The sequence below is a fragment of the Athene noctua genome, chromosome 14, assembly GCF_965140245.1.
Source record: "Athene noctua chromosome 14, bAthNoc1.hap1.1, whole genome shotgun sequence".
NCBI lineage: Eukaryota > Metazoa > Chordata > Aves > Strigiformes > Strigidae > Athene > Athene noctua.
The window spans coordinates 16,033,351-16,045,841 of NC_134050.1; the positions used below are offsets into that span (position 1 = coordinate 16,033,351).

General features: G+C 43.1%; 2 protein-coding genes across 3 annotated transcripts; both read right to left on the reverse strand.

Moving 5' to 3' along the window:
* On the reverse strand, nucleotides 1-10,019 carry SAAL1 (serum amyloid A like 1). 2 transcript variants are annotated; one of them, XM_074918276.1, is made up of 12 exons: nucleotides 9,865-10,019; nucleotides 9,484-9,597; nucleotides 8,102-8,185; nucleotides 7,013-7,092; nucleotides 6,588-6,647; nucleotides 6,211-6,326; nucleotides 4,909-5,092; nucleotides 4,557-4,639; nucleotides 4,224-4,412; nucleotides 3,240-3,439; nucleotides 2,599-2,691; nucleotides 1-2,035 (listed from the first exon to the last, which is right to left on the reverse strand). In XM_074918276.1, the coding sequence occupies exons 1-12, from the start codon at nucleotides 9,976-9,978 to the stop codon at nucleotides 1,943-1,945; spliced, it is 1,410 nt and encodes a 469-aa protein (XP_074774377.1). In that variant the 5' UTR covers nucleotides 9,979-10,019; the 3' UTR covers nucleotides 1-1,942. The 2 variants fall into 2 exon arrangements, with proteins under 2 accessions (XP_074774377.1, XP_074774376.1); XM_074918275.1 differs by having other exon boundaries at nucleotides 2-2,035; nucleotides 3,240-3,436.
* Nucleotides 10,020-10,320: 301 nt separating this feature from the next.
* LOC141965924 (serum amyloid A protein-like) lies at nucleotides 10,321-11,988 on the reverse strand. Its single transcript, XM_074918126.1, has 4 exons — nucleotides 11,893-11,988; nucleotides 11,447-11,582; nucleotides 10,972-11,110; nucleotides 10,321-10,542 (listed from the first exon to the last, which is right to left on the reverse strand). The coding sequence occupies exons 2-4, from the start codon at nucleotides 11,547-11,549 to the stop codon at nucleotides 10,401-10,403; spliced, it is 384 nt and encodes a 127-aa protein (XP_074774227.1). The 5' UTR covers nucleotides 11,550-11,582; nucleotides 11,893-11,988; the 3' UTR covers nucleotides 10,321-10,400.
* Between the last annotated feature and the right edge of the window lie 503 nt (nucleotides 11,989-12,491).

Consider the following 12,491-nt stretch of genomic DNA (forward strand, 5'->3'; position numbering starts at 1 on the left):
AGCTTTTTTGTACATTAAACAACTACTGCAAAATTTTAACAACTGCAACAAATTTCAAGAGGCAAACCAGAAGTAATTCTTAGCTATGGTGGACTACCATAAAGATACTTGTGATACACCTGGGAACAAACGAAGCTCAGAAAGACGTTAACAACTGAGAGACACATTAACTGCCAGACCATAAAAATGACTGAATAAAGAAAGCAAGAGAGAGTTAAGATGAATATCCAATGAAGGACAACATATTTTACAGGACATTGACATCATGAAGAGGTTCAATTTTCCTCTTAGAAATGACATACTTGAGAGCAACAGACATTTCCAGTGGCTCAGAAAACAAACCTAATTGACACTTAGAATGAAAGAAAGTATACAGGCTTTTTTTAAAAACAAACTTTATTATAAATCTGTAGGTTTAAGAAAATATCCCAAAACTGTCAAAGTAGTATGAAAAATGCTGTCATCCTATTCACAGTTACCAGTTTTCTCCAATAAACATAGCATACAAAAATTGATAGAAACCATTGCAATCCTTTCTTGGTGACACAAGACAGATATTTGTAATTTTAAGTCCCCTGCCGACCACCAAGATGCTGCTGGCAGCCCAAGAGAATGATTAAATTGCACTATTTTTTGAAAACTGGAAGTTTGGATGAAAAGGCTATATACATATACACATACTGTATTTTCCCACATGTACAGGTAACTCAGGGCAAACAAAACATGGCCCAGCACAATACTTAAAAGTCTATAAAAACCTGGAGAGCCAGGGAATGTGTGTATATGGTAGTAAGTTACTCTCTATGCTCTGGTTCACATTTTCTTTTACATCTCAAACCTAAAAAAGACCAATTGTTTTCCACCCTTATTTACAGAAATAGTGAAGCTGAAGTTGCTATACTGTTTTTTCAGAGAAAATGTTACCTGCATAGCATGCAGTCTAAAAACATAATGTAGTTAAAATATATTTAAAAGTGGGATTTTTAGAAGACTGTGGACTGAAGTTACTGCAACTGACCTAACACCTTAAGCCACCCTGAAAAACAAAAGGCTAACATGGCATTTCTAATGTCATTCACAGATAATTCGTAAGACATATGAATGAGGAAAGAACTGTCTGAGACATGTTACATTCCTAAACTGAAGCATAGACTGCTTTAAAAAAGCAGAAAGTTGGAAGTATGCCACAGATTAAATCCAAACCTGTCCTACAACTCTAGCTCCAGATAAGTGGTGCAATGGTTGGCAGCTGCAGCACAGACCACTGGTAACCATATTCTCAAATCCTTTCAACTGGACAGGACCCAGATGCCATAACTCAGAGCTGCAGTGCAGAAGAGGCTTCAATGGAAGAAGTCTGAGGATTTTCAAGGAGCAGGATGAAACATTTCTGCTACAATACCTGCCCCAGGACTAATATGATCTAAAATAGAAAAAAAAAAAACAAACCCCAAAACCCTCTGTATAATTTAACTCTGTTTTTATCGGTGCTTGAAGGCCCTCAGGCAGAGGACACCTGTGATTTCCTACTGATCAATCCTCCTTTTGCCAACAGCAACTTGGAGGAAACCAGCATCATATTAAAAAACTACTCAGTGCATTTCATTCATTTTTCTGTTTCAACTTAAGTCGAAAAGCATGAAATCAAGAGTTACTAGAAAAAAACTACACTGCAGAAAAGCAATTAGAAATCAACAGTCTCCCATCACCAGAGCAAACACGATGGAAGATGCAGATCCGAATTTATAGTCATTTTCTTCCCCATGCAGATCAGATTAACCCCAGGTTAATCAGGTCTAGAAGGAACATTGCTTAAAAGCCACCTGTTGGTAAGGAGACTGCCTCACTCTCCTGTATTTACTGAAAACTTGATTTCTGAAATACTGTAATGAAACAGTCAAAAATCTTCATTCCAAAGGAGGAAAACATTTCATGTACATTCTCAGGCGTGAACCTTCAGGCTTGGGAAACGTTTCTCTAGATTGTCAGCAAGTGTCTGATCAGCCTCACGCAGAACTTCAAGGAAACTCTCCACCTGGAAATAAATTGCAAACACACACACAGAAAAAAAAAAAAAGCCTTGCATGAAACATAGAATTCTTGATACTTGGTATAGGGGGTCTTTCTACTTCTGTACCTTCCCACCAAAAGCAGCCAGCAGCAGCCACTGCAGAGAGTAATGGAAAATGCTTCACAGTAGATCCCTTCCTCCTGAAACCCCACACTTTCAGTTGGTCTAAATTTTGAAACACTATTGCCTTCACCAAATTCTTATTTTATTGTTTAGAAGTACACAAAGAAACGCTTCCTATGAAAAATATTTAGAGTAATTATTCTATAAAAGTGTACAGGACAAATTTTCAGCTAGCATAAATCTGCAGACATCCATTCATTTCAGCATAATTTGACCCTTGTATCAGCTGATGATCTAGGCAAAGCTCTGGCTGAAGGAAGCCAGAGGAGACAGAAAGGGTAAGACTGTCTATAATGCTGTATTACCTGTGTCCAGGCAATTCTGTCCTACACCCGATTCTGAAAGGTCCTGCCACATAAGCAGTATTTTTTTCAGCTATATTAAAGACCTTGTCATATACTCACCGATGTGAAATACAGGGGTAAGAGGTTCTGAAATGCACAGGAACACGTCTGTTCATTTAAATGTCCCTGGTGTAGTCCTTCTAACGTATTTTCCTTGAAAAAGAAAAAAAAAGAAAAAAAAAAAAAAAAAAAAGAGATAAATACAACTAGCATGTCATGAACAGTTGTCGAAAAAACAAACTCAAAATCGTGCACAGTGTCTACAGTACACGCTTTGGTCTCAAAAACAGGTATAACAACCAGAACTTAACAGTTCTCAAGACTGCCATATGTAGCTAAGACAAAAAGGTGTGAAAGCTCACATATTACTTTTAATCGGAATGCTCCCATCATAAAGTCCAACAGAGAAGGTGAGTTTATATATTGTTATTATTCCCTTTTCTTAAATAAACTGGCTTTCATTCAAAAGAGGCGACACACACCTAAAGAATTTATCATGCAGAACCTTGGCCCTGAAGGCACACACCTCAGGAAACCCCTGTCCCTGCCATCTAACACACACGTTGCTACTCACCTGCTGATTGATTCTCTAAGGAATGGTCAGTATGCAACTTCACTCCCACAGGAAAATACCCACCTTCACAGTAACACCTTTTTTCTTACCTGCCCTGCAGAAACCCCTCTTCAAATTTTGTTCTTACCTTGGTCAGTTCTTGAAGCATATTGGAAAGTAATTCACAGCAAATATCCTTCAAAATTTTTAAATGGAAGTCTTCCTCGTTTATATCAGCCCTCCCAGTCTCTTCTTGTTCAGACTCCTTTGAGTTATCATCAGATCTCTTCCCACAGCCCTCCATGTATTGTAAGATACGAATCAAGCTCCCAATCAGAGGCATATCTAATATGAAGTAACAAGAAAATGGAAATTTAACATAAAAAAATTTTCCCCATCCTTTCAAGGCATTCAAATTTTGAAACACACCACAAGATTTTATATAAAAGCTATAGGAATGTATATTCCAACAGTGTGGTGTTTCGTCACTCAAAGGCTGTTTTAAAGAAGCAAGTGGAAATATAGTAAAAAAACGAAACCATTTTTTCTACAAGTTAACCTGTACGTATAAAAAGTACATGCCAGTGGTGAGGAATATGAGAAGGAAAATGTCTCTAGTCGTAACTCAGAGAGGGTAGTATGTTAAAAGTTGCATGCAGATAATCCTATCTGATAAACCAAACCGACACAACGTCTTTCTACTGCAGATGATGCTGACTCACATTCCCAAGATGGGCTTTTAATTCTAAACACTTGTCAATGGATTGGAAAGTAACAAGAGATAACGTGTGGGAAAGAAGCATTTAAGTACATACAGAATCTCTCTCTACTAAAAAAATATTATTATCAAGACCTCATATTTTAGCAAAGAGAATTCTGCAGTTTTCACTAATTTACCCAACAGAGAAGATTGAACAGAATCTGTAGATTCTATTACTGTAACTCTTCAGAGATATCCAGTAACTGAAGTTTGAGCTAGCTATGATTTTTAGAGTCACCAGCAGAGTCTTACTACATTCAAACATGTAGCTGAACTCTGTGTTCTGAACTGATCTCTAGTAAACAGTATTAACCACCTTTCACCTCACATAAAGACAATTATGAAAATAAAACAGAAAAAAGCATGACTTGCTTTTCCTCATCTTGGTGTATTCTTGTTCTGTCTGTGAAGCAAACATAGCCGACAGCACGGACAAAATAGAGGCCAGTACAGTCTTCTGCTCCTGCACAATGATGGGTGGATCATCTGGCTGGCAAAGTTCATGGCAAACAAGGTCATAAAGCAAACTCCAAGTCTCTTTTCCTCCATCAGGAGCCTGCACTTGAGAAAGAAAGGAAGAGAACCCACCAACCCAACAGATTTAATCTAGGTACGTGAATTATCTTTCTCCCCATTAAATATTTGATGATCTAGAAGTTATTGCCATTCTTGGTCCCATCATATGTAGCAATTCAAGTGTCTTACCAATAGCCTGAATACCTTCATCCACCGTGGTCAGGAGCTGCAAAATATGCATATAAACATCAAGTCCTTCCGGATTATCTGATCTACGGAGAAAACAAAAAGCAAAGACAAATTAAAGATTTAGTATTGGAATTTATATTGTATGTTTTGGACACACAGAAGACTATCAGCAATCACTGCCATTCTCTTTGCTAACTAGGTAATTCATTTCAAATGATAAGTACAGAAAACTGTATTCCACTGATCTGTCAAGCTATGCAGCTCCCACTGAAATGAGGATGTTCAGACACGGGCCTTAACAAGGCTATAAGGAGTATCCCCAGCCATGAAACCAAAAAGAAAGCTCACATACCGGACTTGTTTGGCTGCTTCAAGTATACAAGGCACAATCTTAAAATCTGGAAGTTCTTCAGGGGAATCATCTACAGATGGTCCCACAGACCGACAAGTGCCATTTTTAATCCAGTTTAACATTAGCTCTTCATCTAGATCAAAGAGTTTGTCCACCACTTCACCCACTTTTACCAGCAATTCAACTGCACAAGAGAGAGTGTATACATTTCAACAAGACTAAAAACGAAGAGCAAAACTTAGTTCATAAAATGCTAATATATAAAAGTATTCAGAGTAAATTCTGTGCTGAAATATATTCATTTCATAAACATAGCAACCCTTAGTAGGTTGTTAAATTCCTTTGGTGGCACAGATCGGGCCAAAAGCTATTTAATAAATAGGGATTGTTGGAAAGTCCAATGACACATTCTACCTTATCGTGCCATTTATGTAGCAGGAATTGCATTCTGCAAAGAAACTTTACATTCCTGAAAAGCTGTAAGTTCTGTTTCTTAAGTAAAACTTTCCAAGTTTTGTCCCTAAATATGCAGTTTTCTGCTAACATTACATCCACCAATCTCCTTAAGTAGATCTGTGATTTCAGCTGGACAGAGCAGGATTTCTGAGCATTGTCATTAAAAAAAAAAAAACAAACAAACCAAACAAATTGAAAAAGCTAAATTATTAGGATTCCTAGAAAATGATAGCTGCTGTTACAATTAAGTTGGATGTGAAACATAAATGCTGTTCAAAATATTTTCACTATTAGGTGCTTAGCATGGTTTTTGCTATATTAGGGCTAAGAAAGAAAGATTTGTGTACCACTGACTGCATACCCAAAGCCTGTGCAGTACTCAGCTGCCGCTCAGAGTAACGGAATCATTCCTCCAGTTCACACTCCACAAGCATGGTAATTTTAAAAACAGAAAATACATCTCTGATTTGAAAAAAAATCAAATGAGGTCATGTTTCAAGGATCAGACATGACATCTGTATATCCCTGAATGAGGACTGTGTCCTTTCCTTTACTGCACCAAATAGTAATTTCTTCTATTAGACTTGTTTTGATTCCCCCACAGAACTTTCTTCTTCCTCTATGGGTGCTTTTCTGGTTGGTTTTATATGTATAAATGTATAACATTTATAAACCTGCACAAGAAGGACAAGTTTATTTTAGTGTTCTTTAAATTCATGAGGTTTACTTTATTTTAAAGAAATTCTGTACTCCCAATTGAAAATATCTGTCTTTGAAATTGCATACTTCAGCTCTTACTTTTTTCTGCAGGCACCCACTAAATCCCAGCTTGTTTTGGCAACTTACCATTTGTAGAGCTGGACATGATAAAGCAAACACAGTCATACACGGAAGGGTTTTCTCGGATTCTCTCAACCCAGACATTGGCCACCTCAGGCTGGGAGAGGCAAGTTAATAACAACCTAGACAAGAATTGCTCATTTAAGAAATCAGAAGTCATTTCATTCATTTTAGCTGTACAAGCGTAAATCCAAAATAATGAGAATGATGTGACAGAAATAGAATTCTAGCTCACAGCAAATCACTTCCAGAACAATGCAGAAATTAGAAAAAGACAGGATGAGAGGATAATAAAACAGTGAGCCCCCTTGACAATTTTATTCCCAGGCCTCAGAACACAGGAAAACTACACTAATGATGCATTAACTTCTGAGATGACATACCTGCTTGTTTCCAGAAGAGTTGGGGAGTCCGAATCACATAAACGCTGCAATAACACTTGGCTTTAAGGAGAAAATGCAAGACAAAAGTTAATAAAATCTATCTCTGTTTTTAATTTCTAGCTGCAGCTGTGTTCTGACATTAAAAACAGCTTTTCCTGACTCTGCATGCATTTCCAGTGTTTCAAGATTGCCAAACTCAGAAATTAAAAATTCAAGAACTTGACTGGTGATTAAAAACAAAACAAAGTGGTGCATATCCTTTTTTTCCTTCACTGAACACTTCCCACACAAATATGGTCAGCCAGAAAGGTGTGAATGAGGATGAGGCGTGGCAGGCAAACTAAATTCCTTCTGTAACATGTACTTCATGGCTGCGAATCCACAAAAGCAGTACTCATGCATGTATAACACTCACATCCACTTACCCAAGATTGTCATCTTTACTAATGGACATGCATATGTCTTGGAAACAGGCCATATTTCCTAATATTCCCACACATATTTCCTGAAAAGTCAAAACACATTATAATGAAGCAACTGCAATGTAGTTCACAACTTTATTTTCCCAGACATAAAACAATAGTAAGAAAGGTTCGGAGACATTTTCCAGTTTGATTTCCAAGTTCCTATGACCCAGCAAGCAGTCTGCTCCTGAAGGAATGCAGCTCACAGAAGAGCTGCAGCCTGTGGGAAGGACTCATGTTGAAGAAGTGCGTGGAGGACTGTCTGCTGTGGGAGGGACCCCACGCTGAAGCAGGAGAAGAGTGCGAGGAGGAAGAAGCAGCAGGCAACGTGTGATGAACCAACTGCAAACCCCATTCCCTGCCCCCCTGCGCTGCTCAGGTGTAGGAGGTAGAGAAATCAGGAGTGAAGTTGAGCCCAGGAAGAAGGAAGGGGTGGAGGAGAGGTGTTTTAAGATTTGGATTTATTTCTCATCATCCTATTCTGAGTTCATTGATAATAGGTTACGTTAATTTCCCCAAGTCAAGTCTGTTTCGCCCATGACAGTAATCGGTGAGTGATCTCTCCCTGTCCTTATCTCGACTCACGAGCCTTTCATCATACTTTTTCCCCTGTCCAGCTGAGGTGAAGTGATAGAGCAGCTTTGGTGGGCACCTGGTGTACAACCAAGGTCAACCCACCACACTTTTGTAGGCCTGACTAAACAAATTCGTGACTGTTTCTGTTCAGTAATCATGAAACAAGTCATGAGAAAAAAAGGCCAGTCTTTAATGTTTTTTATAATAAGCCTTATTACTAGTTTTGATAAATTTAGTCCTTCATCAGTAATGACATATATCAGCTTCAGCATCACTGAAATATTTACTGATTAGACCATATTAAAAATACTGTGAAAAAACATTTTAAAAATTGATTTTGCGCTTTCTCCTTGAACAAACGTATTCAAACAAACGATGGGAGGAGGAGGAGGAGGGAGATATGTGCAAAAGCATGTACAGAGCTATCCACTATTGCTATTAATATGGGACAGCTTTTTGACAGCCCATACTTACAGTAAGGCGAGGGCATTTTGACTTAGCAAAAACTCCCATGAATATGTCTGGGGCGTTGAACTCCTGAAGAAATAAAGCAACATCCTGTGAAGAAAGTGAATGGAAAAGTAAAGAGACTTCTCTAATTTCCAAATGCAAAATCAAACCTTTTCTCACAGCACAAGGACTGGATCAAAGAGATGTCAAACTCGCTACAAGAGATCAGTTACTTCCCAACAGTTAATGCCAACAATTCTTGCTTTTCCATGAGAGAAGATCAGCAAGCCTCTATGGCGATTCAGGATGCCAGTGATTTGCTATACAATGAGCAAAAACGTCACATTTAGTTTCTTTTGCTCTCTGTCTTAATAGAGAATCAGAGACGTGAAGTCAGAAATCAGCAAATACCATGTTTTCAGACAGTGGCATCACCCATAAAGAAACACGGGAAGAGATTACTATTAACACTTGATCAGACCATACAAGAGAGGAAATCTCCTTATTTTACCACACTAAAACACAAGATTATTTCTCTATTTGGAAGTAAAGGACACATCTTCTATACTTAGTTAAAATATCTAAACAAAGAGCCAGGGAATAAAATTTGTTTGTTTGTTTTTAATATGTATCTCTTACTTGAGAATTCATTCCAGAATTTGAGAGTGTTGAGAAAAATACCAAGAGTTATGTTACATTGCCATTACGAGTCTGTAGCTAAACTTCAAAAGGTTGTTTATCAGAGAAAATTACACTTACCAGCAGGATACATTACAATTGCTAGAGAAAAAGATGCCTGTTTAGAGATGGCAACAATATTATCTTGATAATCAAACTGCTGAAGATACAGGCTATGCACCTGAGTTAATTTCAGCAACAGCTAAGGTCCTGTCTTCTAATTACCCGCAGCTTCAGTTCAACTCTTGCGCATAATACAGCAAACTACCAGGTATGAATGCAGCCCCATTTAGCCAGTCGTCCCTAAGCAACAGCACCGCACCATCCGTTAGACACCTGGAGGGAAGGTCAGGCAGACCACCGCAGTTCTTTTCCACTCACACACAGCTCTGCTTTACCTCCTCAAGGAGCAGCACGGGGCCCAGCAGGCAGGACACAACAGAAGGCCTGCTCTGGAAACTCGTGCTGGGCTTAGGAGTGCACACAACGCACTTGCTCATCTTGAAAAGCAGTTTACGTGATGAGCCGGCTTGATGCCAGTCCACCACACCTGCCCGGCCTAATGGCTCAGAGCCCACCGTCAGCCAAGGAATAATCAACACGGTCAAAATCAGAAAGCTGCCCGAGCCCCTGTAATTCTGCACCTTCCCCCGCTTCCAGAAGGGTTCGGACTGAAGGCGCAGGGCAGAAGCCACGCGTGGCTGTGAACTCCCCCACATCGCTCCTACCTCGTCCATCGACATGTCCCACACTTTGCAAATATCATTCTCCATCTCTTCATCCAGCTCCGTCTGGATTCCCTCGGGGCTCACAGTGGGCTCCGTCTTCTCGGGGCTGATGACCTGAAACGGAGGGGGGGGGGGGGGGGGGGGGCACACGGGGGTACGGCGGTACGTGAGCCACGGCCGAGAAACGCCAGGAAACATTAACAACGACCTATCGCTTCAGGCACAGTTTAAAAACCACACACACACAACTAGGAAACCGGTGTGTCGCGTGTCCCCCCGCCCCGGCCCCCGTAACGGAGGCACCGCACCCGCCAGGCGCTGGCCGTGCCCGGGCCCGCCGGCCTCTTCCCCCACGGTGCCCCCGGCAGCCCGGGCCCGCACCTCGATGAGGCGGGTGAGGATGCTGAACAGCCAGTGCTTGCTGTACACCGTGTTCCCCACGGCGTCACCCTCCTCCTCCGCCTCGCTGGAGGGCGGTGAGGGGTTACGGTCCATGGCGGCCCGCCACAGCCCCGCGCCGCCAACGAGCCGCCGCCGCCGCCCAGAGCGGCGCCCGGGCGGCGCCCCACAGCGCCCCCTGCCGGGCCGGGGCGCCGGGAGGCCGCCGCCCAACGGGCCCGGGCCGCCGGTACCGGCCGCCGCCCCCTCCGCGGAGAGCGGCCCCCGAGCTCCAGCGCAGCCGAGGGGCCAGGGGAGAACCCGCCCCTTGGCAGCGCCGCTGGGCCCCGAGGCGCCCTGACATCGCCGCGCCGGCCCGCGAGAGCGTCCCGCTGCCCTCGGAGCCAGCGCCGTGACTCGAGGTCCCACCCCGAAGGAGAGCCAGCAGCGACACGGAGCGGTTTTCAGGAAAATGTCTTTATTCGGCTACACAGAAGAGGTGTAAGAGGGGAGCAGAGCTGGCCTCCGCGGGGGCAGCGCTAGTATTTGCTGGGAAGGCCCGCAGGTCTGTAGCGGTTGGGATCCCCGCCGTTTCTGCCCCACGCATTCGCCTCCTGGTCAGCCCGGGTGTCCTCAGCACCTCTGCCACTCACGTCGCTTTGCCATTTTTCCCGGGCGTCACTAGCAGGAAGCAAAAAGGCCGCCTGAACCAACCAGCTTTTAACTCTACTTTGTGTTGATTGCCTCGCGTCGAACGAGCTTTTCCACAGGACTTCTCAAAGTGAGATGCAAGCACATATTCAGTCCTTGCCTGAGCACCACAGTGGAATCCGTAACTGTTACGGAAACGAACCAGCAAGGAAAGAGAGTTCCTTATCAGCAGAAATGCAGAGGTAAGGAATCTACCCTCTTGGGAGGACAAGAAGAAAGGCTGATGTGGGAGGAGAGCCACTGTTCTATAGAGAGGCTGTTCAGACATTAACTGCAACCCCTCCCCTCCACTGTCCTTCTAGGTCAAAAGCTGAATACAAGTCAAAAAGGACTTTGTGCCAACTGCAGTGCCTGCATCCCTAGTAACTCACTGTTAACAAGACAAATATGCTCCATTACCTGATCACTTTAGCTGCCCAAGCACCGCCAGGTCCTCTTTGGGCAGCATCATAATTCCCACGAGCATGGAAATATTTGTCAGCACCTTTATAATTTGCTTCACGCATGTCCTGGTATGCTCTGTACATATCCCGTGCCCCTGAAGCAAGCAGAGAAACAGAGATGATGTTGACTTTGAAAAGCCATCCCAGAAATTACCATTTTACCAAAAGTACCATTTCAGGCAGAAGCTGAAGGGCCCAAGGAGCAGTAACACGGACAAGCCCTTCTCCGCCTCGGCCCTTGCACAGGGCTGTGCCCACGGAAAGGGCCTGCGGGGGCTGATCAAGGCCCAGTTCCAGCAGCAGAAACCAGCGGGGTCCCTAATGTGGAGTTGCAGACCTCTTAGCTCTGAGGACCGCGTCCACCGACTGCTGGCAACCTGTGCTCAGGGAAGGGGCTCCTGAGAGAAAGGCCCGTGGTGACCCCAGCTTACCTCCCAGTGCATCCAAGACAAATTTTCCACCTTCACGTAGTGGTGACATGTCAACACTTGCACACAGAAGGGAGAGCATCACAAGGCAGACACAGAGCCTCATGGTTCCAGTTCCTGGCCCAAGCCTGACACAGAGCTGTAAGACAGAGAGATGAGCAGTTCTGGAGCACCTTTGAGAGACTGCTGACATCCATCACACCCACAGCTGATGCTGATGGCAGCCCAGGAACCCGCTGCTCCCCCAACAAGGAGGGATGTCCTCTGTGCGACCACAAGCTCAGCTACGGCACTCCACAGCAGAAGCAGATAGACATGAGAAACTTGCATTTTAGCATTCCCTCCCTATCATGAGCACAGAGAAGCCCCACATGCTAAAGCATTAGTCCTGTTCCCAAATACCAGCTAAAAACACTGCATATAGCTCACAAATTCAGAATATCACTCACCACTGCAGAGAGGCAAAGCCAAAGGAGACGGAGCTTGTCTTATGTGCTCTCAGAGAGGGTATTTATAAGCAATTCAAACCCCTCAAAAGAGGAAATTGGAAAGGATACCCATGGCTGGGAATTCCCCCGCACCACTCCACTTACAACACAGAAATCATTACAGTAAGCCTGTCCTTATCCTTACTGAAAGTTCATAACTTTTGTTACACAATTTTTTAGAAAGTATGTGGTGCTTATTCAGGTCTCCACAGGACTATTTGCTCCTCATAACAAGCAGGCTGAGAAACTGCCTCCAAGACTGAAATGTTCTGTGTGCTTGAAGTGTTACAGTTGGCTTAAGGGTGACACTTTTGTTCTGCTCTTGTGCTGGACAGAGCTCGGAGGAGAAGGTGCCTCATCATCTGTCCTGTACATTGAAGCACAAGGTCAGGTCTGTGTCTGGGCACAAGGAACAGTCATCTGTGTTATCAGAACAGCTGCAGGAACTGCTAAGTGGAATTCCCACGAGTGCTGGGATGACAAGATGGATCCCAGAGTTGATGGAAGACATGAAGCATTGCTTTTAACTCTGTTGGAAAGCAAACTGCATACACCAGTGT